General features: G+C 50.5%; 1 protein-coding gene across 4 annotated transcripts in view; it reads left to right on the plus strand.

Annotated features, from left to right (window-relative positions):
• Window positions 1-26,003, plus strand: part of ATCAY (ATCAY kinesin light chain interacting caytaxin) — a 55,435-nt gene that overhangs the window by 14,856 nt on the left and 14,576 nt on the right. For all 4 annotated transcript variants that reach the window (XM_049876414.1, XM_049876412.1, XM_049876415.1 and 1 more), the window contains 7 exons: window positions 15,398-15,456; window positions 16,002-16,223; window positions 18,494-18,679; window positions 19,045-19,147; window positions 20,209-20,340; window positions 21,655-21,741; window positions 25,591-25,689. In XM_049876414.1, coding sequence (XP_049732371.1) covers window positions 15,398-15,456; window positions 16,002-16,223; window positions 18,494-18,679; window positions 19,045-19,147; window positions 20,209-20,340; window positions 21,655-21,741; window positions 25,591-25,689 — 888 coding nt within the window. The remainder of the gene's footprint in view (window positions 1-15,397; window positions 15,457-16,001; window positions 16,224-18,493; window positions 18,680-19,044; window positions 19,148-20,208; window positions 20,341-21,654; window positions 21,742-25,590; window positions 25,690-26,003) is intronic.

Below are 26,003 nucleotides of genomic sequence, written 5' to 3' on the forward strand. Positions count from 1 at the left end.
CAAACGACACATCGCATTGGGGAAATCTGCTGCAAAAGACCTCGTTAAAGTGTTAAAAAGCAAAGATGTCAATTTGAGGACTAAGGTGTGCCTGACCCAAGCCATGATGTTTTCAGTCCCATCATGTGCGTGTGAAAGAAAGCTGGGCAGTGAATGAGGAAGATCGGAGAAGAACTGATGCCTTTGGATTGTGGTGTTGGCAAAGAATATTGACTATACCATGGACTGCCAAAGAATGAACAGGTCTGTCTTGGAAGAAGTGCAACCAGAATGCTTCTCAGAAGCAAGGATGGAAAGACTTTGTCTCATGTACTTTGGACATGTTATCAGGAGGGGCCAGTCCGTGGAAAAGGACATCATGCTTGGTAAGGTGGAGGGTCAGCGGAAGAGAGGAAGACCCTCAACGAGATGGACTGATACAGTGTCTGCAACAATGGCCTCAAGCTTAACAAAGCTCGTGAGGATGACGCAGGACCAGGCGGTGTTTCGTTGTGTCGTACATGGGGTTGCTAGGAGTCAGAGTTGACTCCACAGCGCCGAACAACCACAGCAATGTTTAAGCACTCATATGGGGGCCCTGGGCTAAGTCAGTTACTCTTAACTAACCCCCACGACAACCTTATGGGGGTTGCTGTTTGCACCCCCATTTCACAGAGGAGGAACCGAGATTTGCAGCAGAGAAGAGACTCCCTGGAGGTCACCTGCCATAAGCTGGGTGTGTTTACAGCCTGTGTGGTGCAGAGCCCATGTCACCGTCAACTAGACCCCCCCTCCCATGGAGATGGGTCACCAAGAGAGAGAAGACTTGGAGGGGCAGTGGGTGGGAAGGAACAGCCGGGAGGGGATGGGGGCGCACGCAGTGGGGGAGCTGTTAGGAGCTAGAAGGGGGCAGGGGAAGATATCACAGCATTGAGGGAATGGGGGGGAGTGAACAGCGACTGGAGCTGAGGAAGGGGGGGAACCTGGGGCAGGGCGGCGTGGAGGGGATGGGGGGGTCAGGAGGCGGAGGAGCTGCCCGAAGCTGGAAAGGGGTGTGCGGGGGTGGGGAGGGGACTGTCACAGCGTGGAGGGGATGGAGGGCAGGGCGGAGGCAGGAGGAGGACCAGGCGGGAGGAGCCGCGGTCGGGGGGTGAGCGCTCTCTGGCCCTGCCCCCGGAGCGTCCTCTTACCTCGCCCTCCGGCTTAATGCGGCGCTCGCTGGCCGTGCAGAGCCTCCACCTCCTGGAGCAGCCCTTCCGGGCGCAGCTGGCAGCCAAGAACCCCCGCGGGTCCCCCTGAGCAGCACAGACCCCACCCCACCGCTAGGCAAGCCCCAAGGCAAGGGACAGCAGCCTGTGCTGCGACCACAGGTAAGGAAGGCCATTTTTGTCCCCTCCTCCCTGGGGGAGCCCAGACCACCTGTCCACGCTGTACCATGGGCGGGCAGAGACGAGGACAGCGGTGGCTTTGTGTGTTTCCTCCTGCCACACCTAAGAAGCCACCCCATTTAGGGACAGAGTGTCCCTCCCTCCCCAGGTCGCCCCTGCCTGGAGTTGGAGCTGGGCCAGTGACACATCCTTGCAGGTGACCTCGGGCGGGACCTGCCAGGCTGCGGAGCTCGGGCCCTGTTTGCATCCACTGGCCCTGCAGAGAGCAGTCCCAGTAGCCCTCCTCCAGCCCAGGGCTGATTTTCTGTGCACAGCCCACCATTCCCAAAAGGGCAATGCCCAGGACCATGGGGTGGGGCAGGAAGGGATGGTGGATGTTGACCAGCCCAGCCCCTTCTGCCTGCCTCAGCTCTCCCTTCCTGCTCTCCTGTGCTCCAAGCACCCCAGGCTCTTTCTCTTTTCATTTCAAAGACCATTTGCCAAAAAAAAGGGGTCAGGGTACACAGAGACCATTGTGATAGTTGCTGTCTATGGTCCTGATTGAGACTTGGGGTTTCTAAGCTGATTCTAGGGGACACGGGAGCCCGCTGAATGGACAGAGGCTGTTGGTAATTCGTGGGGAGAAAAAAAAAAAAAAAGATTTACCTTGTCTCTTAAACCAGGGAGGTTGCCAAGAAATATTTTTATACCTCCTAGCAGTTTCCTCTCTGCCGCCCTTGGCTTAACTTTCTGGGTACCATACCCCTGAGCCCCGACACTGTTGCTGGCTAAGCCTCAAGCCTCATAAGCACCTACTTGTGATGGGTGAAATTGTGTCCCCAAAGAGCTATGCTGAAATCCTAACCCTCGTACCTTAAATATGATCCTGTTTGGAAATATGCGGGTTTCTTTTGTTACGTTGATGAGGGTATACCGATGTAGACAACAAACAAAGCCAAACCAGTTGGCGTGGAGTTGATTCCAACTCTTGTCAGTCCCATGGGTGCAGAGCAGAACTGCTCCATGGGGTTTTCCTGTGATCTTTCAGAAACAGATCACCAGGCCTTTCTTCTGTGGCATCTCTGGGTTTGGAGTAGGGAGGGTCCTAAACCTAATCCGTTCTGCGTGGTGTCTGATAGAGACAGCAGAATAGACACAGACACACACAGGGGAAGCGACTGTGTGAGGAACCCTCTACAAGCTCAGAAAAGCCATGGAACGCCTGGGGCGACCAGCAAGAAGACTCTCTCCTAGATCCAATGCCCTGATGTGTACTTCTGGCCTCCAGAACTGTAAGACAAGTAAAAAAAACCTGTCCTTTAATGCCACCTAGTTTGTGGTGGAAAACCCTGGTGGCGTAGTGGTTAAGTGCTACGGCTACTCACCAAGAGGTCGGCAGTTCGAATCCGCCAGGCGCTCCTTGAAAACCCTATGGGGCAGTTCTACTCTGTCCTATAGGGTCGCTATGAGTTGGAATCGACTCGACGGCAGCGGGGGAGTTTGTGGTATTTTGTTATGCCGTCCAAAGGGTAACAAAAGGGTTAAAGGTTTGAGGCCACCCATTGGTGCCTCGGAAGAAAGACCTGGAGATCTGGTTCTGAAAGGTTGTTGTTGTTGTTAGGTGCCATCCAGTTACAGTGGCCCCTGTGTACAACAGAATGAAACACTACCGGGTCCTGCACCATCGTTACAAGTGTTGATATGTTTGAGGCCATTGTTGCAACCACTGCGTCAATCCATCTCCTTGAGGGTCTTCTTTTTTCGTTGACCCTCTACTTTACCAGCACGATGTCCTTCTCCAGGAACTCGTCCCTCCTGATAACACGTCCAAAGTATGTGAGATGAAGTCTCACCATCCTCCCTTCTAAGGAATATTCTGGCCGTACTTCTTCCAAGACAGATTTGTTCATTATTCTGGCAGTCTGGTACATTCGGTATTCTTCACCAATACCGCAATTCAGAGGCATCAAATCTTCGGTCTTCCTCATTCGTCATCCAGCTTTCATGTGCACACGAGGCAATCTGAAAGGTCACAGCCATGAAAATCCTATGGAGCATTTCCACTCCGATACACGTGGGGGCGCCATGAGTGGGAATTGACTGAGTTGACTGGTTTTTTGTTTTGTTTTGTTCACAAAGCGCTAATAGGGTTCTGAGTCAGAGTGCAGGGGACAGTGAAGGTCGGGCTCAAACAGGCCTTCCTGGAGGGAGACCGACCCAGCCTTGGAGGTTGAGCAACCACACCAGGCAAAGACAGCAGGAAGCGGTGTTCTAGGCGGAAGGACAGAACGTGCAAAGGCACTGGGGCAAGGAGGCCTTGTCATGGCAGAAACTGCAGTGTTACAGCGCGGCTAGGTCACGGGTATGAGGTGCCTGTTGGAGGCATTCACAGTTGCTACCTCCTGAAGGGACACCCGGACGAGCAGTTTAGATTTTACTCTGAGAGTGTGTGTGAGCTTCCTGAGGCTGCAACAACAGCACCCTGTTGTCGCTAGGTACCATCGAGCTGATTTTTGACTCATAGTGACCCCATGTGGCAGAACATAACTACCCCATGGGGTTTTCTCGACTGTAAAAATAAATACAGGAAGCAGACCTCAAGCAGCCGCTGGCTGGGTTTGAACTGCCAACCTTTCTGTCAGCAGCCGAGCACTCAGCTGTTGTGTCACCAGAGCTCTTACTGAAAACAAATGTATTCTCACAGCTCTGGGGGCCAGAGGAGCCCTGGTGGCACAGTGGTTAAGAGCTCGGCTGCTAATCAAAAGGTCAGCAGTTCGAATCCACCAGCCGCTCCTTGGAAACCCTATGGGGCAGTTCTACTCTGTCCTACAGGGTCGCTATGAGTCGGAATCAACTCGGTGGCAGTGGGTTTTTGTTCTGGGGGCCAGAAGTCCAAAATCCTGGTGTCAGTAGAGCCATGTCCCCCCTGAAGGCTATAAAAGGAGTACCCTGTGTTGCCTTTGATAGCTCTGGTGGTTACCAGCCGTCCTGGTCTTCCTTGGCTTGTGGCAGCAGCTCTGCCATCTTCGCCTCCATCATCACGTGGCCGTCTTCCCTCTGTGTGTCTGTCTGTGCCTCTTCCTTCTTGTAAGAGCACCAGTCATGTTGGATTAGGATCCACCCCCACTCCATTATGGCCTCATGTTAACTAATTACGTCAGCCAAGACCCTGTATCCAAATAAGGTCACATTCACAGGGACTGGGGGTTAGGACTTGAACGTGTATTTCTGGGGGGACACCATTCCACCCACTACAGAGGGATAAAACCAGGCTGTCCACCTTGCGTGTTAAGGGGAAACCCACTTCTTACAGGGTTGCCTGTCACAGACTGAGAACAGGCTCTGCAGAAGGACCTCCCTCAGGGCCGGTGGGGGGCTCTTCAGGTCTGGATGGCTGGGGAAATAACAAGGGCGCACTTGGCCTTGAGACACCAGGGCATTTGGTTGTTCCGTGTTGAGGAGCAGTGGGCTTCTCCGGGGAGTCTGGAGACCTGCTGAGAAGGCTTCTCTGGTTCAGTATTGTCTGGAACATGTATAGAATGTCTACTGTACCAGGGGACTCGGCCCCACGAGCTCACCCCAAGCCCACGAGAACTCCTCCTGGTGGCCCTGTCTCCCTCCCCGCTCTCATGCCCCACCGCTTTCTCCTCTCCCATCGGTCTACTCTGTCACTGAACTCACCAAGCTCATTCCGGCCCCAGGGCCTTTGCATCTGCTGTACCTTCCATCTGGAACGCCCTTTCCTCTTTCTCCAGTGACTGCCAACCCTTTGCTCTCAAGTCTGCACTCAAAGGCCACCTCCTCAAAGAAGCCCACCCAGACCACCCTGGGCAAGGTGCCCTCCCCCTCCTCCTCCTTCATCTTGTCTGTTTTCTTTGTTGAGAATATCACCATCTGCTTTGTTCGTTCTTTGATTGATTATTGCCTTCCTTGTCCTTCAAACTGGGACCCTACCATGGCAGGGACCTTGAATCTGATCTTATTCGACTCTTGTATCCCAGCACCCAAACATCTAATACGTATTCGCTAGTGAATGAAGGACAATCAGAACGCTCCTTAGAAGCAAGGATGGTGAGACTATGTCTCACATACTTTGGACATATTGTCAGGAGGGACCAGTCCCTAGAGAAGGACATCCTGCTTGGTAAAGTACAGGGTCAGCGAAAAACAGGAAGACCCTGAAGGAGATGGATTGACACAGCGGCTGCAACAATGGGCTCAAACATAGCAATGATTGTGAGGACGGCGCAGGACCGGGCAGTGTTTCGTTCTGTTGTACGTAGGGTCGCTATGAGTCGGAACTGACTCGACGGCACCTAACAACAACAGTGAATGAATAAGAATATGGATCCTGCATAGTGCAAACGGTTAAGCACTCGACCACTAGCCAAAAGTTTGGCGGTTCAAACCCACCCAGAGGCGCCTCAGAAGGCTGGCCTGGTGATCTTTTTCCAAAAGGTGACAGCCTTGAAGACCCTATGGGGCAGTTCTGCTCTATCACAGGGGGTCACTATGAGTTGGAATTGATTCAACAGCACCCAACAACAACAGTGAATGAATAAAAATATAGATCTCTGGGTGGCGCAGACAGTTCAGCACTCAACTACTAGCCGAAAGGTTCGTGGTTTGAATCCACCCAGAGGCATCTTGGAAGAAAGGCCTGGCAATCTGCTTCTGAAAAGTCACATCCTGGAAAACCCTGCAGAGCACAGCTCTTTTCTGAGACACATGGGGTCTCCCTGAGTCGGCATCAACTCAATGGCAATTAACAACAACAGTGAATAAATAAAAAGTAGGTGCTATTCTATTCCTCTTTTATAGATGAGGAAACTGAGGCCCAGAGAGGCCCCAAGTCAGAACGCTGGAGGGTGGCTGAGCTGGGCTTTGCACCCAGGCTCTCTCGGCCGTCTACACTATTTCCCTGACTCTCTTTGGCCTCCCACGGTGCACCCTGCAGCTGAAATCCCTTCCTCACCTTGACACTTTGGCTGCAACTCTGTAGCAGTCTGCCAGATGAGCAGCCGTACGGGATCAATGTGCACTGACCAGGGTTTTAGGAGGGTGACTCACACCCTGATAAGATGCCAAGACGGCACCGGCTACAAAAAAAAAAAAAAAAGGAAGAGTTTTCCTGTGGTGGGGGGAGGGGATGTTGCAGCTGGACAGGGTGCTGAGGGGGCCCTTGGCTCGGTGGGTCGGGTGTCACCTACCCCTAAGCGTTTCTTCCCTTTTCCCCCACTGGAGTTTGTGCTCCTGGAAACACGTTCTGTACATGATTGGACACGAGGGGGCAGTAAAGAGCAATGACCAGAGCCCAGGGCTGGAGCCAGGTTGGCCTGGGCTGGACTCAGCTCTAACCCCCCGGGAACCCTTCACCCTGGGCAAGATTCCCCTCGCCAGCCTCAGTCTCCTCCTCTGAGAAATGGGCTCCCACCTGCCTCATAGGGTTTCTATGAGGATTAACTAAGATCATGTTGTAAACATCCCAGCGTGGTGCCTCGCCCCTGCGAGTGTCCTCCACGGGGTGTAAGTTGTGATTCTAGATGATTCTGCAGCAACAGGAAATGGAGACTCAGACTGGTAGGGACCCACCAGACAGGGTACATGAGAGAAGGAGCCGGAAGGAAATTCTGACACCCAGGTGAGCCGGGAAGGTGGAGAATGGCCAGTGCCTGTTGTTACCACTCAGAGAGAGCGGGTCTTCTGACTCAGGAGAACACGGAAATCACGACGTTTGGGTCTCGTCTTTGATTTGGCAACACATGAAACGTGTTCTTCAGTGCTGTGTGTTATTGTTAGGTGCCTTCGAGTCGGTTCTGACTCATAGTGACCCCATATGACAGAGTAGAACTTCCCTATAGGGTTTTCTAGGCTGTAATCTTTACAGTACCAGATTGCCAGGTCTTTTTTCCTGCCGACCTTTCGGCTGACCATGCTGGGGAGCTTTGTAAATGAGCAGTATGCTTCCTGTACTCCAGGGCCCTGAACTTACTCCCGGGTCACCAGCCCCCACCCCCAGATTTCGGGAGCAGGCATGAGCAGCTACAGACAGAGGGAGCTTACCTGCAGTGGGTGTGTGATTGACTTCACAGTCCCGGCCTGCCTCCTTAAAACTTTCTTCTGGCTTTATTTGAGGCTTACTTAAAAAAAAAATTTTTTTTTAGGTGAAATTAACATAAAATTCACCATTTTAAAGTGTACTGACATTTAGTGCGCTTACAACGTGGCGGAACCACCACCTCTATCTAGCTCCAAAACATTCCCATCGTCCCAAAATAAAACCTTGTGCCCATTTGAAGTCACTCATCATTCCCTGAGGCCCCCAAGCCCTAGGCAACCACTAATCCACTTACTGTCTCTATGTATTTGCCTGTTGTGGACAATTCACATGAATGGAATCAGACAATATGCATCCTTTTGTGTCCGATTTATCTCATTGAGCATTATGTTTTTAAGGTTCCTCCACATTGTAGCATGTATCAGAACTTCATTCCTTTTTATGACTGAGTAATATTCCATTAAAACAAGTCCACGAAAACCGAAGTACAACCTTGCGTGTATCCCACCTGAATTTAGACACCATCTCAAGAATAGATTTGACCTATTGAACACTAATGACCAAAGACCAGACAAGTTATGGATGACATCAAGGACATCATCCCTGAAGAAAGCAAGGGGTCATTAAAAAGAAAGACCAAAATGGATGTCAGAAGAGACTCTGAAACTTGCTCTTGAATGTTGGGTAGCTAAAGCAAAAGGAAGAAATGATGAAGGACAAGAGCTGAACAGAAGATTCCAAAGGGTGGCTCCAGAAGACAAAGTAAACTATCGTAATAAAATATGCAAAAACCTGGAGTTAGAAAACCAAAAGGGAAGAACACGCTCGGCATTTCCCAAGCTGAAAGAACTGAAGAAAAAATTCAAGCCTCAAGTTGCAATATTGAAGGATTCTATGGGCAAAATATTGAACAGTGCAGGAAGTATCAAAAGAAGATGGAAGCAATACAGAGTCACCGTACCAAAAAGAATTGATCATCATTCAGCCATTTCAGGAGGTAACATATGATCAGGAACCGATGGTACTGAAGGAAGAAGTCCAAGCTGCTCTGAAGGCATTGGCAAAAAACAAGGCTCAAGGAATTGATGGAATATCAATTGAGATGTTTCAACAAATGGATGCAGCGCTGGAGGTGCTCACTTGTCTACACCAAGAAATTTGGAAGACAGCTTCCTGGCCAACTGACTGGCAGAGATCCATATTTATGCCTATTCCCAAGAAAGGTGATCCAACCGAATGTGGAAATTATAGAACAATATCACTAATATCCCATGCAAGTAAAATTCTGCTGAAGATCATTCAAAAACGGTTGCTGCAGTATATTAACAGGAAACTGCCAGAAATTCAGGCCGGTTTCAGAAGAGGACGTGGAACCAGGGATATCATTGCTGATGTCAGATGGATCCTGGCTGAAAGCAGAGAATACCAGAAGGATGTTTACCTGTGTTTTATTGACTATGCAAAGGCATTCGACTGTGAGGATCATAACAAACTATGGATAACACTGCAGAGAATGGGAATTCCAGAGCACTTCATTGTGCTCATGAGGAACCTGTACACAGATCAAGAGGCAGTCATTCTAACAGAACAAGAGGATACTGATTGGTTTAAAGTCAGGAAAGGTGTGCATGAGGATTGTATCCTGTCACCATACTTATTCACTCTGTGCGCTGAGCAAATAACCCGAGAAGCTGGACTACATGAAGAAGAACGGGGCATCAGGATTGGAGGAAGACTCATTAACAACCTGCGTTATGCAGATGACACAACCTTGCTTGCTGAAAGTGAAGAGGACTTGAAGCACTTACTGATGAAGATCAAAGACCACAGCCTTCAGTATGGATTACACCTCAACATAAAGAAAACAAAAATCCTCACAACTGGACCAATGAGCAACATCATGATAAACGGAGAAAAGATTGAAGTTGTCAAGGATTTCATTTGACTTGGATCCACAATCAACAGCCATGGAAGCAGCAGTCAAGAAATGAAAAGACCCGTTGCATTGGGCAAATCTGTGGCAAAAAACGTCTTTAAAGTGTTTCTGGCAGTGTTGCGTTCTGTCGTACATGGGGTGGCTATGAGTTGGAACCAACTCAATGGCACCTAACAATGATAACAACGACATTCCATTAAGGAGCCCTGGTGGCACAGTGGTTAAGCACTGGGCTACTAACCGAAAGTTGGTGGTTTGAATCCACCAGCCACTCCAGGGAAGAAAGATGTGGCAGCCTGCTTCTGTGAAGATCACAGCCATGGAAGCCCTGTGGGGCAGTTTTACTCTGTCATTTAAGATCACTGTGAGTCGGAATCAACTCAGTGGCAGTGGGTCTGGTCTTTTGGTTCAACATTCCATTGTATGGCTGGACCCCACTGTGTTGTCATCAGCCGATGAACACTTGGGCTCTTTCCACTTTTTGGCCATTATGAAGGATGCTGCTGTGACCATCAGCATGCAAGTTTTTGTGTGGACGTATGAGGAGTCCCTGGGTAACGCAGATGGTTAAGCACTCAACCTCTAGCTGAAAGGTTGGTGGTTTGAATACACCCAGAAGCGCCTCTGAAGACAGGCCTGGCGAACTGCTTCCGAAAGGTCACAGCCTTGAAAACCCTGTGGGGCAGCTCTGATCTGCACACATGGGGTCACCGTGAGTCAGGGCCAACTCCATGGCAATGAACAATAACAACATGTTTTCATGTCTCCTGGGCCTCCACTCTGACCTTGACCTTTACAAAAGCAGGATGGTGTCTGATTCACCCTGTACCCCCAATGTTCTTGGTACATCTAGTTACTCAGAGAACATTCAATGGGAGAAAGAGGAGGAGGGAAAGAGAGAAAGAGGGAAGGAGGTTGGGAGGGAGAGGGAGCGAGGGAGGGAGGGAAGAAGGCAAGATTCCACCCTGAGAAGGTTGTCAGCTCCAGCTCTCAGAGGAACAGAAGCAAGGCAATAACTACAAGAAAAAAGCATCCTGGCCTCCTTCCCCATCCAGACAGCTCCCCTTCCGCTGAGCTGGCTCTGCTGAGTCGCAGAGATGAATTGAAGGCTGACCTCCCTGCGTCAGCACGCCCTGGAGCCCGACCCTCCTCTTGCCCTGCACTCTGCAAAGCACTTGGCTGGAAGGGAGTATTTCCCTGGGGAAGCAGGAAGCCGGAGTGCTTGGGTCAAACTCGGGCAGCGGGCAGCGGGAGCTGTCGCTCCAGAAAGCAGTCCAGGATTGCCAGAGAACCAGGTCTTATTTTCCAAATGTGAGCACAGCCAGCCAGCCTCGGTGCAAGAGCCCAGGGCTGCCTTAAAGGGGCGGATGCTTGGTTGGCTAGCCAGGCTGAGGTGAAATTCACATACCATCAAATTCACAACTTTCAAGTGAGCGATTTACGTGACCAGTTCAGTGGCATTTCTCATGGTCTGCAACTGTCGCCTCTGTCTAGTTCCAAACATTTATGTCACCCTAAAAGGAAACTGTGTGCCCATTAGCGGTCACCCCCCATTTCCTCCTTCCCCAAGCTCTAGCAGCCACTAATCCACTTCCTGTCTCTATGCATTTACCTATTCTGGACATTTCACGGAGCCCTTGTGGAGCAGTGATGAAGCACTCGGCTGCTAACCGAAATGTCAGCAGTTTGAATCTACCAGCTGCTCCTTGGAAACCCGATGGGGCAGTTCTACTCTGTCCTATAGGGTCCCTATGAGTCACAATCGACTCAAAGGCAACAGGTTTTAGTTTTGGGTGGATATTTCATATCAAGTGGGATCATATAACACAGCATTTGTCCTTTTGTGACTGACTGATTTCACTCAGCATAGCATCTTCCAGGTTCGTCCACGTCATGGCGTGTATCAGAGCTTCGTTTCTCTTTATGGCGAACGCTCCACTGTATGGATGGACCAACAGTTTACCCGTTCATCTACTGGTGGGCACTCAGGTTGTTGGCGCCTTTCCAACAGTGCGGCAGTGAACACCGGTGTCCGAGTGACTGTCTGAGTCCCTGCTTTCAGTTCTTCTGCGTATATACCTAGGGGTGGAATTGCTGGCTCAGAGGGTGATTCTGTCTTTAACTTTTTGAGGAACCGCCAAACTGCATTTTTAAAAATGCATGTTCTAAACGAGACTAAAGGGCCCCACCAGCGCTGGGGCAAGGACTAGAAGCCAGGAGGGGACAGGAAAGCTGGTAACAGGGAACCCAAGGTTGAGAAGGGAGTGTTGACACGTTGTGGGGTCGGTAACCAATGTCATAAAACAATATGTGTACTGTTTAGTGAGAAACTAGTTTGTTCTTTATAAACCTTCATCTACGGTACTATAAATTTTTTTTTTTCTTTAAGTAGCTCTTTAAAAAAATTAAAACTGGGACACACAGTTAAGCGCTCTACCACTAACTGAAAGTCGGCAGTTCGAATCCACCCAGAGGCACCTCAGCGATCAACTTCCAAAAGGTCATAGCCATTGAAGAAAATGTTCTATTTTAGAGCAGTTTTGGATTTCCAGGAGAGCTGTGAAGATAGTTCAGGGTCCCCATACGCCCGACACCGAGTGTGGTGCGCTTGTTGTAATTAACATGCCAAGACTGAAAAATGATCGTGAAGTAAAGCCTATACTTTATTTAGATTTCCTCAGTTTCCCCCAAAGTCTGTTTCCATCCCTGGGCCCACAGGACAGTTGTCACGTCTCCTCAGGCTCTTCTGGGAGGTGATGGTTTCTCTGCCTTCCCTAGTTTTTGATGCCCATGACCTTTATGGGAAGTGCTGGTCGGTTGTTAAGGAGCCCTGGTGGGGAAGTGGTTAAGCGCTCAGCTGCTAACTGAAAGGTTCACAGTTTGAACCCACCACCGGCTCCGAGGGAGAAAGCTGTGGCAGTCTGCTTCCGTAAAAATTACAGCCTTGGAAAGCCTATGGGGAAGTTCTCCTCCATCCTGTAGGGTCACTATGAGTTGGAATCGACTCGACGGTAGGGGGTGGGTTGAGTTGGTTGTTCTGTAAGATGACTGGCATTTGGGATTTGTCTGATGTTTTTCTCATGATTAGATGGGGGTGATGGGCTTTAGAGAGATCCGTGGGTGGTACAAATGGCTTCCACTTGACTACTAACCTGAGGTGGGTGGTTCGGACCCGCCCAGTAGCAGGGCGGAAGAAAGGCCTGGCGATCTGCTTCGGTAAGGATTGTTGTTGTTAGGTGCCGTCGAGTCAGTTCAATTCATAGCGACCCTGCGCACAACAGAATGAAACACAGCCCAGTCCTGCTGCACCCTCACAATCGTTGCCACGCTTGAACCCACTGTTGCAGCCACTGTGTCAGTCCACCTCGTTGAAGGTCTTCCTCTTTTTCGCCGACCCTCTACTTTACCAAGCATGATGTCCTTCTTCAGGGACTGGGCCCTCCTGATAACATGTTCAAAGTATGTGAGACGTGGTCTCACCATCCTTGCTCCTAAGGAGCATCCTGGCTGTACTTCCATAAGGATTACAGCCAAGGAAACCCTATGGAGCAGTTTTACCCTGTCACATGGGGTTGCCGGGAGTCGGAGTTGACTCAATGGCGATGGGTTATGGGTTTGGGGAGGGAGACCTTAGAGTCTTTCCTCCCATCATCTCAAGGGTGGACACAATCAGCATATCACATGTCCCCTCACTGCTGATGTTGACCTTGAACACCTGGCAGAGGTGTGTTTGTCAGGTGTCTCCACTGTAAAGTTGCTCTTCCCCACCTCCTTTCCAACCTGTGCGATGTGGAAGGAGGTCGCTGCGTAGCCCACACCTGAAGACTGAGGAGTCATGCCCTTCCTTCTGGAGGGCAGGGTTGTTGTCAGCTGCCACTGGGCCAGCCCCGACTCACGGCAAGCCCGTGCGCAATGGAACCAAATGCTGCCCGGTCCTGCGTTATCCCTGTGATTGGTTGCAGATTGGACCATTGTGATCCAAAGGGTTTTCATTGGCTGATTTTCAGGAGTCTATTGCTTCTTTTTTTTATTGCCAGGCCTTTCTTCCTAGTCCCCCTTAGTCTGGAAGCTCTGCTAAAACCTGCTCAGCATCTTAGCAACGCGCAAGCCTTCACTGACAGTTGGGTGGTGGCTGCACGTGAGCTGCACTGACCGGGAATCGAACCCAGGCCTCGGCTTCTCTACCACTGAACCACCATTACCCCCTTCAGGGTGGCGTATCCACATAAATTATTAGGAATTCTTCTGTACAGGAACTTTATCTCCTCTCTCCTATTTATTCGATCATTTACTTAAATCAGGGTGGAGCCATGGACATTTATTTTATCTTTTGGCTTACAGTCCAAATACTGCATTATTTATTTTGTTGGTCAAACTATTCCAACATTAGGGACGCTCTTCCCGTTGGCTCCCGGGCCCCTTTACCACACAGCTTCTCGAATTTTCTAGTCACCAATTCCACACAGACCAACCCACGTGGGCCTCGCCACCGGGAGAGTGCTGCTTATATTCCGAAGCACGTAGAAAAGTGTGAACCTGGACCCGTCCCTTGTTCTCTCCGCTTCTCAACTTTCCCCAGCTGTCTCAGCTCCCTAGCGCTGCTGTAGCAGAAATACCACACGGGGGTGGCTTTAATGAACAGAAAATTATTTTCTCACAGTTTAGGAAGCCAGAAGTCCAAATTCAGGATGCCGGCTCCAGAGGAAGGCTCTGTCTGTCTGCTCTGGGGGAAAATCCTTGTCTCGGCTTCTCTAACACTCTTCTTGGCACTCCTTGTCAGTCTTCACGTGGTATCTACCTTTTCCCCATTCAGGCTTGCTTCTTGGTGCCTAATCTGTTCTTTTTATATCTCAACAGTGATCAGGTTTAGGACCCACCCTACTCTGTATGGCCTCGTTAACTAGCACAGAAAACCCTATTCCCAGACAGGATCACATCCGTAGGTACAGGGTTAGGATTCTAACACATAGTTTTGGGGAACACAATTCAGTCCATAATGCCGTCCAAAAAACAAAAGGCTTATATTAATTAAATGACCTACTCTCTAATATTTGTTTGTTAAAGTCAATTTTTTGTTAAATAATATTTTATTGTGTTTTCAATGAAGGTTTACACAGCAGTTTAGGTTCCCATTCAAAAATTTCTACACAAGTTTTTGACTGATGTTTGTTACATTCTTCACAAAGGGTGAACGTTCTCATTATTTCCATTCTGGGTGTTCCATTTTCATTCATGTAGTTTCCCTGCCCCCTTAAGTTCTCATCTTTGTTTTAAAGTAATTGTTAACCGTTTGGTCTCATATAGATGATTTTTTAATGGAGCACGGTACTCACAGGTGGTATTCTTTATTTTGTAAGCCAATCTGTTATTTCACTAAAAGGTGACCTCGGGCGCTGTTTTTGATTCAAGGTCTGAAGAGTATCTCAGGGCGATAATCTTGGGGAGTCCTCCCGTCTCAAATGATCCGCTAAGTCTGTTTTTCTTTTTTTTTTAATGGAAGGAATCTAAAGTTCTGTTCTGCATTTTTCTCCCATTCTATCAAGGCCCATCTTTTGTGGCCCTGATAAGAATGGTCGGTCCTGGTAGCCAGGCACCACCTAGTTCTGGTCTCAGGGTAGGTGAGGCTGTGGTTCGTGTAGACTGTCCTGTACACTAGTTTCTGCTTTGAGTCTTTGACTTCCTTCTTCCTCTTTTGCTCTGGACGAGGAAAGCCCAATAGTTGTATCTTAGATGGTCACTCACAAGCTTTTAACACCCCAGACGCTACTCACCAAACTAGGATGTAGAACATAACTTTATGAACTGTATTGTGCCAATCAACCAAGATATCCCATGAAGCTACGGTCCTAAGCCTTCAACACCCCACCTCCCACCCCTACTAATGTTTTATGAGTTTCTGTGCTAATGGAGAAGCCTACTTTGGCTCGGTGATCCCCAAAGCTAAAAGCATTTTGTTCCTGTTGTTTTATTGGAATGCGCTTGGCCACACCTGCCGGCGTCACTCCACACTCCTGGGGCTGGATTTGTGGTGCCTGGTGGCTGACGCTGCGTCTGCAGGCCTCTCCCGGAGGAGACAGGGATGGATTCGCTGGACGGCCCTGCTGGAGAAGCATCCTGTGAGTTTCCACACACACAAACACACAAGCAGTCTTCGCAGATTTCCAGGTTTGCCCTGATTGTAACCCTAGAAATGTCAAAGTTCACACTCCCTAGGTCAGGGAAAGGTGCCCTCCAAGGCCAGCCAAGACCCTGAGGTTGGCTGAGATGGGTCTTTCGGGCCTGGCCAGCCCTCGCCTGAGTCACTTCATTAGCATAAACCCTCAGGTGTGGTCTGGAGCCTTCCTGGATAACAAAGATTGCAAGCCCTGGAGAAATTCCAAGGTTTCAGAGGTTACCTAAGGCCTCTGGGGGGCTCAAACGGTTTTGCACTCGCCACTAACAAAAAGGTTGGCAGTTCGAACCCACCCAGCAGCACCACGGAAGAAAGGGCTGGCGACCTGCTTCTGTAAGATCACAGCTAAGAAATCCCCATGGAGCAGTTCTACTCTGTAACACATGGGGGCCCCATGAGTCAGAAATGCATTGACAGTAGTGAGTCGGGAAATGGGGAGGAGGAAAAAGAAAGAGCCCCAGGCCAGTGGGCTTTCTCCGTCTCTTGCAGCCCCCCCAAACACTTTAAACTTCAACGGGGCTCATCGTAAGAGGAAGACGCTCGTCGCCCCGGAGATCAACATTTCCCTGGATCAGAGCGAGGGCTCTCTACTGTCCGACGACTTCCTGGACACTCCTGATGACCTGGACATCAACGTGGACGACATCGAGACCCCCGACGAGACTGACTCGCTGGAGTTCCTGGGGAACGGCAATGAACTGGAGTGGGAAGGTGAGGAAGCTTTGGGGGTTCAGTGGTAGAATCGTCACCTTCCATGCAAGAGACCCGGGTTCGATTCCCGGCCAGTGTACCTCATACGCAGCCACCACCCATCTGTCGATGGAAGCTTGTGTGTTGCTGTGATGCTGACAGGTTTCAGTGGAGCTTCCAGGCTAGGACAGACCAGGAAGAAAGACCTGGTGATCTACTTCCAAAAAAAAAAATCGGCCGGTGAAAACCCTGTGGACCACAAGGGTCCATTGTGCATGTGGTAGCCGTGAGTCGGGGGCCAACTCAGTGGCAGCTAACAAGGTCAGCAACCAGGGTATGTGCCACCAACTGGGAACTGAAATTCTCCACCCATTCCTTCTACTTACCCATTCCTTCCTGCGTCATCTTAAAATTCTAAGGTTACCAGATTTCTTTTAGCCAGAAGCTTCACTTGTAAATGTTTTGTGGAATGGGAGTTCTTTTTTCGGTAACTATTTTGTGCTCTCCCGGCCGCTCTCATCCCTCCCTGGCCCTCTGGTTTCAGGTACAGCTGACTGGCTCTTGGCCCTGTGCAGTCTGCATTCTGGCCAACCGCTCAGTGTAGCCCTGAAACCTGACTCGAGGCTTCCTTTGGCCTCGCCAGGCCGCTTGCCAGAGCCCCTCGATCCCCAGACTCAGGGAGACACGGCAAGAGGCGGGTGGGATGAGGGTTCCAACCTGGGGCTCACGGAACAGCTCCGGTGTCTACAGCTTAACCCACATGTCTGTGGTGGGTGTGTGTATTCGTCTTTATCAGATTCTCAAAGGCCACAGAGACTCAAACAAAGTGCGTCCGACGGACTCAACATTGGTCAATTACTTCTCCTGGAGGTCCCTAGGTAGCATAAACGGTTTGTGTTCGACTGCTAACCAAAAGTTTGGCGGTTCAAACCCACCCAGCAGCACCTCAGAAGAAGGGCCTGGCAGTCTGCTTCCACAAAGATTGCAGCCAAGAAAACCTTGCGGTGCACAGTTCTACTCTGACGCACATGGAGCACGGGGTCGTCATGAGTCGGAATTGGCTCGACGGCAACTAACAACATTTATGCTGGGGCAGGTCTGGATTGATCTCCCTGAGCTACAGCGGGGTCAGGGCAGAAAGAGATGGTTCCTACCCACGCAGGTTGGAGCCCTGATGCACAGTGATTAAGTGACACAGCTGCTAACGAAAAGGTCAGCAGTTCAAATCCACCGGCTGCTCCTTGGAAACCCTATGGGGCAGTTCTACTCTGTTCTTTAGAGGAGCTGTGGGTTGGAATCAACTCAACAGTTACAGGTTTGTTTGTTTGTTTTTAGCCACACAGGTAGTCAGAAAGAGAAACGCTAAATAATGAGATAAATCTGCAGAACACCTGGTCATCAGTGCTCCGAGGAAAATAAGATGAGGGTGATAGGGTTAGAGCAGGGGTTCTCAGCCGGGGCCATTCTGCCCCCAGGGGACACTGGGCGATGCCTGGGGACATCTGTGGTTGCCACTACTGGGGGAGTGCTGTTGGCATCAACTGGGTGGAGGCCAGGGATGCTGCTCAACTCCCTACAGTGCACAGGCTGGCCCCAACCCAGAGAGGGATCAGGCCCCCGTGTCAGCAGTGAGGGGGAGAAGCCCTGGGCTAGAGGAACTAGGTGGGAGCACCTTTCGAAAGGGGTCAGGAAGGGCTGGATGTGAAGACACCGAACACTCTGGAAGCTGAGGGGAGGGTCAGGCTAAAAGGGGGGCTCCTCAGCTGGGTGCAGGCACTCTGGTGACGGGGTATACGATATTGAGGACTGGGCAGGATCTGGGGGCTGCCAGAGCGTGGCCGGTGGGAGTGGGAGGACCCTGGCCCTCACCTGGGGCCAGGGCTAGACTTGATCCTGTTTCTAGGTGTGCCCAGCTCCAAGGAGGGTAAGATGCACGGGACACTCACCCCATGCCTGTGAGTTCCCTCATGGCTTGACGAAGCAGACAGACACTTTGACCGTCTCTGGCAGGCCAGCAAAAGGGATGTCCAGGAGGGCTTCCTGGAGGAGATGGCATTTGAGCCAGGACTTGAAGGGAGACTAGGCGAGGAAGATGGGCAAGCAGGACATCCAGGTGGAGAGAGCACATGAGCAAAGGAGAGAGGTCTGGGATATGTGGCCACCTGCAGCCAAGGGTGCAGAGACAGGGAGGCTGGGTGAGGAGTTTGGGACGAGATCCAGCGATCCCCCACACATAACACAAGAGATCTAGACTCAGACATCCCCTCTGCTCACCCCCGGCCTGCTTCCAGATGACACCCCTGTGGCCACTGCCAAGAACATGCCTGGGGACAGTGCAGATCTGTTTGGGGACGGCACGGTGGAAGATGGCAGTGCCGCCAATGGGCGCCTGTGGCGGACGGTGATCATTGGGGAACAGGAGCATCGCATTGACCTGCATATGATCCGGCCCTACATGAAGGTGGTGACCCATGGAGGTGAGAGCAGCACCCCTGGCCCCCCAGGCCTGCTGGGCAACCGGGGTCCTCTCTGAACCTCAGTCTCTTCATCTGATCCACGAGGAGGTTAAGCCTCCCTCTCAGGGTGGGGGCGGGGTTGAGATGTGGATGAAGTGTGGATCACAGGGGCACCCCTGATAGTGGTGCTTTTTCCCCACCAGAGGTGGAGACAGACCTGCTAGGCTGTACAACTCAGAGCCATTTGCGCCTGAGTGCCTGTGCAGTGGGAAGGGGCTGGCTGGTGAGGAGGTGGACGGGGAGAGTGCGAGGGCGGCTGAGAGCTCATCAAGGGCTCTGCCCACCACTGCTGGGGGTTAACACTCCGTGCCCGGCTGCTCCCCCAGGGTACTATGGTGAAGGCCTCAACGCCATCATTGTTTTCGCCGCCTGCTTCCTCCCGGACAGCAGCGCCCCTGACTACCACTATATCATGGAGAACCTCTTCCTGTGAGTCCCCCAGCCCCTGCGGAGCGCCCAGGCTGCGAGAACCACATGGTGGGGCTGCGTGCCGCTGCCCGGCACCAGGGAGGGGCTGGCCACCAGCAGGGCCCAACCCTAAGGAGTAGGTGTTGTTGGTGGCTGTCGAGTCAATTCCGACCCATGGTGACACCATGTGTGTCAGAGCACAACTGTGCTCTGAAGGGTTTTCGGGACTGTGACCTCTTGGAAGCAGATCGCCAGGCCTGTCTTCCTAGCAGCCTATGGGGAGGTTCGAACCGACAACCTTTCGGCTAGTAGTCGAGCGTTTAACCGTTCACGCCACCCGGGGCCTCCTCGCTCCTGATCCCTGCTAGCCCACCTGCTCACCATGCAGCTTTCTTTCTGAGCCCCTGGCTTCCCATCCACCTTCATCATCCCCATCGTCACTATCATTTACTGAGCACCAACTGTGTACTCCAGTCTCTCAGGGTTGGTGGGGAGATTAAATGAGATACTGCCTGTGAAGCACTCGGCCTGTAGTAAGTGCCTGATAAAACAAGCTGCTGTTACTACTGTGAGATGGAATCGACTCTGCAGCCCCTAACAGCAACAATTACTACTATTAGGAGCCTTGGGGGCACAGTGGTTGCGTACTCGGTCGCTAACCGTAAAGTTTGGTGGTTTGAACCAGGGCTTCAAACCGGTTCAAGCCCTGGTTCGAACCCACCCCTCGGCTCCACAGGAGAAAGACTTGGCGATCTGCTCCCGTAAAGATGACAGCCTAGGAAACCCCACGGGGCAGTTCTATCTGTCACATGGTGTCACTATGGATCAGAATTGACTCGATGGCACCCCACAACACCGGGAATGTTCCTACTATTGTTATACCCACTGATGGACATTTGGGGTGGGTTGGGGTTACTCACACCCAGTCCCACTGGAGCATGCCAGGACAGACGACAACTGAGCAGGCGTGGCTGGCACACTGGGGCAGGTGTGGGCCAAGAGGACGGCACCAGCCCCCAGAGCTGGGTCTTCCTGACTCAGCCCCACTGCACTGGGTCTCTGTCATCTGCCTCCCCTGCCAGGTATGTCATCAGCAGCCTGGAGCTCCTGGTGGCCGAGGATTACATGATCGTGTACCTGAACGGTGCCACGCCCCGGCGAAGGATGCCTGGCATCGGCTGGCTGAAGAAGTGTTACCAGATGATCGATAGGAGGTGGGCGGGGCAGAGGGGACCGAGGGGCGGGAGCCACCTCGGGGCAGAAAATCAGGCAGAGCGAGGGACCCTGAGGGCTGTGGCCCTTCTGAATGTGGTCAGAACCAAGGGCACCCGGGGAAATCTTTCAGAAATGGGAGACAGTGCGGCCGCAGTGTCAAGAGCTAGGGCTCTAAGAAGAGAGCAGGGCTAGAAACAGGAGTCCCTGGGTGACGCAGACAGTTAAGCCCTTGACTACTAACCCAAAGGTTGGCAGCTCGAACCACCCAGAGGCAGCTCAGAAGACAGGCCTGGGGATCTGCTTCCCAAAGGTCACAGCCTTGAAAACCCTATGGGGCACAGTTCTACTCTGCACACATGGGGTCGCCGTGAGTCAGAATCAACTTGACAACACCCAGTTTGATTTTTTTCCTTGGGGCTAGAGGTCAACTCCCCCTCTGCAAAGAGGACTCAGCCTAGGTTGGTTGGCTTGTAGAGGATCATCACATGGCGTCTCTCTTCCCTGCTCCCTGAGTGTGTGTGCGTGTGTGTGCATGTGTGTGCGTGTATGTGTTTGTGTGTGTGCGTGTGTGTGTGCGTGTGTGTGTGTGAGTCTAATCTGCTTTTTTTATAACTCAGAAGTGATCAGATTTAGAACCTACCCTACTCGGGTATGACCTAATTAACACATCAAAGAGAAGCCTGTTTCCAGACAGGACCACATCCACAGGTATAGGGGTTAGGATTCCAACAAATATTTTGGGGGTACATAATTTAATGTATAACAGGTATGAGAATACAGTCTTGACTACTCACACTTTGCCCACCTGGTCCTCTTGCTATACACTATGGGGGTCCCTCCCTTACTCTGCCCACCTTGGGGTCTTCGGGACTCAGAGGGTATGTCTTCATCCCCTTGCAGGACCCACAACTCCTGGATGGGGTCACAGATTTGACAGGTCCATGGAGGTACAGGTACCTGGTACATGTACAAGTACCTGGTATAGGTACAGGTATGTAGCACAGGTTCATGGTACATGGTATGGGTACCTGGTACAGGTACAGACATGTGGCACAGGTACATGGTACCTGGTACAGGTAAAAGAAAAAAAAATTTTTTTTTTTGGTACAAATACAGGTACCTGGTACAGGTAGATGATACGGGTACCTGATACAGGTAGATGGTACAGGTACAGGTACATGAAGGACACCTGTGGAATGAATGAGTGATGAACACATGCCTACCTCTCTCCATCCCTTCCGCTGCCCCCACCCAGCCGCCTAGCCCCCAGTATCACTAGGAGCCCATCTTGCCCTTTTTGCCTCCCCCTACAGGTTGAGAAAAAACCTGAAGTCCTTAATCATCGTCCATCCCTCCTGGTTTATCCGGACGGTGCTGGCCATCTCCCGCCCTTTCATCAGGTGAGGAGGAAACTGTCCCATCTCCAGACACCATCGTAGGCGGGGTGGGCTGTCTTTTCATCTGCATTCCCAGCTTCCCTGTCGTGAAGATGTGTTATTGCTTCGTAACAAGGACTAAACCGTTCTAACTTATATCTATTTTTACTAAGAACAACCTCGGCGAGATGCCTCCTTTTCTGTCTGTGAGTCTCTATCCATTTTCTCTTTCCCCGTCTCTCATGCACACTGCAGGGGGACTCGTGATCCGAGGATAGTTTTATTGTTTTGTTTGTTTGATTTTTGGGGGGGTCCCAAAGTCAGATCCTCAAATTTTACTATGGGAAAAGAAACCAAAAGTCATAGGATTATCCACGCTAAAAGCAAACTCTAACCCCAAAGCCCCCTCTGCCCTTTTTGTGAAATACATAGAGTTTCCAAGGAGCACCTGGTAGATTCGAACTGCCGACCTTTTGGTTAGCAGCTGTAGCTCTTAACCGCTACGCCACCAGGGTTTCTGTAAAATATATAGAACATAAAATTTACCGTTTCCACCTTCTTTTTTCTTTTTTTTTGAAATTTATTTTATTTTTTTGGTTATTGCTGAGAATATCCACGGCAGAACATACACCCATTCAGCAGTTTCTCCGTGTACCGGTGACATCGATGACATTCTCCCCGTTGTTGCAGCCATTCTCACCCTGCTCTTCTGGGTTGTTCCTCCCCTGTTAGCATAAACTCACTGACCCCTAAGCGTCCTATCTAATCTTTCAATATGTGTTGGTTTTTAATTATAAAAGTAAATCTGAGCTGTACAAAAGCAGTTGAGGATTTTGTCAGTTCCAGCCACGACAGCCACTTCGTGACTATCCATGCAGAAAATATCAGGCTCATTTCCTAGTCGGTGACTGTTGGCTTTCTCCCAAGCAACTGGCTTCTTTTCCCCTTTCAGACACTGAATTGCACTGGGTGCCTGAAAGCTTGAGCCCAAGTTCTGTCTAATCTCTAAAAATTAAAACCTCTCGACAAACCTTGGCACACTCTGGACTCTCTTTGACTTGTCTACCATTATATTCTCTTGGCCTTGTGCTTCTCATCATTACAAAAATTATTTTACCCTGAAAATAATTTTATTTTATATTTCACCAAATTTGGGTTTAATAAAAAGAAAAATTATTTTTTTTTTAGTGTGCTTTAGGTGAAAGCTTACAGCCCAAGTTAATTTCTCACACAAAAATTTATACACATATTGTTGTGTGACATTGGTTGCAATCCCCACCGTGTGAGAGCACACCCCCCTTTCACCCCGGGTTCCCTGTGTCCATTCGACCAGTTCCTGTCCCTTCCCGCCTTCTCCTCCTGCCTCTGCACGGGAGCCGCCGTTTGGTCTCGTGTATATGATTGAGGTAAGAAGCACACTCCTCACTCTTATTAGTCTTTGTTTAAAGTCCTGTCTAATCTTTGTCTGAGGAGGGGGTGTCCAGGGACTATAGTTTTGGGGGTTCCTCCAGTCTCTGTCAGACCCTTACGTCTGGTCTTTTTACTAGAATTTGAGGTCTGCATCCCACTTTTCTCCTGCTCCATCAGGGATGCTCCATTGTGTTCCCTGTCAGGGTCAAAAAAAAAAAATTTTTAACGGAACAACCAATGTCACTGAATCACTTGTGTAGAAATTGTTGAATGGGAACCTAAACTGTTGTGTAAACCTTCACCAAAAACATAATAAAGTATTATAACCACGAGCTCAAAGCCACGTGCTGAGGAGAAAGCAACTAACTCACGGTACCGGGCAGAATGGGCGTCGTGGCTGGAGCGGGAAGCAGCTGTTCACCAGTGAAGGATGGCCAGTTGGTCGCCTGTCCCGTGTGCCCCCTTTCATGGCTGGCGTCCTCAGCCGTGACAGCAGTGCCCAGGAAGTCTCCTCGGGAACACCTGAGAAGAGGCTCAGTTTTGTTAATTGCCGTTGGGTCAGCTGCGACTCACGGCAACCTCACGCTCAACAGAACAGCACGTTGCCTGGTCCCGCGCCGTCTTCACTGTCGTTGGTGTCTTTGAGTCCATCGTTGAGGCTACTGTGTCAATTCATTTGTTATGAGTGAATTCTGTCCCCTCAAAATCTGTATTGTGATCCTAAATGCCATACCTGTGGGTGCCAGCCCATTTGGTAATAGGGTTCTCGCTGTTATGTTAATGAGACCGTGTCAGTGTAGGGTGTGTTTTGAGTCAATCACTTTCAGATATAAAAGGAGCAGGTTAGACACAGAAGCCAGGAAGTGCGGGCGGAGAAAGACTGATGCCGCGTGGAGATCGCCAGGGAACCCAGGAAGAGTAGTTGAAAGAGACAAGGATTTTCCCCAGTGCTGGAGCCCTGAACCCAGACTTCTAGCTTCTTAAACTGTAAGAAAATTAATTTCTGTTCACTAAAGCCACCCACTTGAGTATTTCTGTTATAGCAGCACTAAGAAACTAAGACAGCATCTCACTAAGGTTGACCCTGTACCAACCATGACGATGTCCTTTTCTAGCGGTTGGTCTTCCCTGATGACATGTCCAAAGTAAGCAAGCCGGAGTTTCTCCACCCTTGCTTCTAACGAGCCCTCTGGCTGTACTCCTTCCAAGACAGATGAGTTCATTCTTATGGCAGCCCATGGTATATGCAATATCCTTTGCCAGCACCACAATTCCAATGCATTGATTCTTCCTGGGTCTTCCTTTTTCATTGTCCAGCTTTTGCATGTGTATGAGGTGGTTGAAAATACCATGGCTTGGGTCAGGTGCACTTTAGTCCTCAGAGTGACATCTTTGCTTTTTAGAATTTGAAAGAGGTCTTTTGCAGCAGATTTGCCCAATGCAATGTGTCATTTCTTGATTGCTGCTTCCATGGGTGTTAATGGTTGATCCAAGAAGGATGAAATTGTTGACAGCCTCTCACAGATGATGGAAAAACCAGAGGCGAACCCAGTAGAATGTGCTTGCTTCTCTGGATCCTTCAAACACAGTGGGAACCCATCTTGCTTGCACAGCTAAGACATTTCTATCCTGGTTGGCTAGTGCTGCTGTAACGGAAATACCACAGGTGGGTAGCTTTAAAGAAGAGAATTTTCTCACAGTTCTGGAGGCTAGAAGTCCAAATTCAGGGCACCAGCTCTAGGGGAAGGCTCTCTGCATCCGCTCAGGGAGAAGATCCTTCTCTCGGCTTCTGTAACCCCGGCGTTCCTGGGCTCCTTGGCCATCTCCACATGGCACGTGTCTTTCCCCAGTTGGCGCTTCCTTCTTTCGGTGTCTAATCTGCTCTTTTTTTGTATCTCAAAAGTCACCAGGTTTAAAACACACTGTACACTGATATGGTTTCATTAGTATAAGGAAGAAAACCCTATTCCCAAACGGGCTTACATGCACAGGTCTGTTGCTGTTATGTGCTGTCGAGTCAATTCTATTCCTAACACCCCTAAAGGACAGAGTAGAACTGTCCCATAGGGTTTCTGAGGCAGGAGTCTTTACAGGAGCCAATTGCCAGGTCCAAAGAGCCACTGACTGGTGGTTGGCACTGCCAGCCCTTCAATTAGCAGCCGAGCACTTAACCGTTGTGCCACAGGGCTCCTTACGTTCACATATATAGGGTTTAGGATGCCAACACATATTTTGGGGAAACACAGTTCAATTCATAGCAACTTCCCTTCTTGCAAAGGCTTTGGGCTCAGACTTTGGGTCCTCCTCTCCGCACCCCATTGGTGGGGACCAAGTAGGGAGGGAGGTTTGAGCGGAGGTGCCCGGGGCTTTCTGGAATGGGGTCGTGGGTGCTTCCTACCTGCGATCCTTCTCTCTGGGCCCTGGGTAACCACACTAAGTGCTTTGGGGTTCCTCTCCTGCCAGCGTGAAGTTCATCAACAAGATCCAGTACGTGCACAGCTTGGAGGACCTGGAGCAGCTCATCCCCATGGAGAATGTCCAGATCCCAGACTGTGTCCTCCAGTGAGTACCTGGGCCGCGACTCCCCCAGCAGCCCCTGGCTCCCCGTCCTCCACCTGTTCCTGCACCCTTCACTTTCCAGTTCCGCCAGCTCAGCTCAACACAAACAGTAGTAAGACCATACCCTGTCAAAGACGGGAGACTTCCAGCTCTCAGAGGTTTCACAGTGAGATCTGGTTATGTGGTAAAACCTGTGCGAGCTGGAACTCGCTGGGACTGCCTTGTTTTTCCGGGTCTTGCAAGTTTTCCATCTTTGACAGGGTACAGTCTTAACCATTTTTCTCTCTCTCCTTTTGGTAGAAAATACTTGAATTTTT

The sequence above is a fragment of the Elephas maximus genome, chromosome 3, assembly GCF_024166365.1.
Source record: "Elephas maximus indicus isolate mEleMax1 chromosome 3, mEleMax1 primary haplotype, whole genome shotgun sequence".
In the NCBI taxonomy this organism is placed as follows: Eukaryota; Metazoa; Chordata; class Mammalia; order Proboscidea; family Elephantidae; genus Elephas; species Elephas maximus.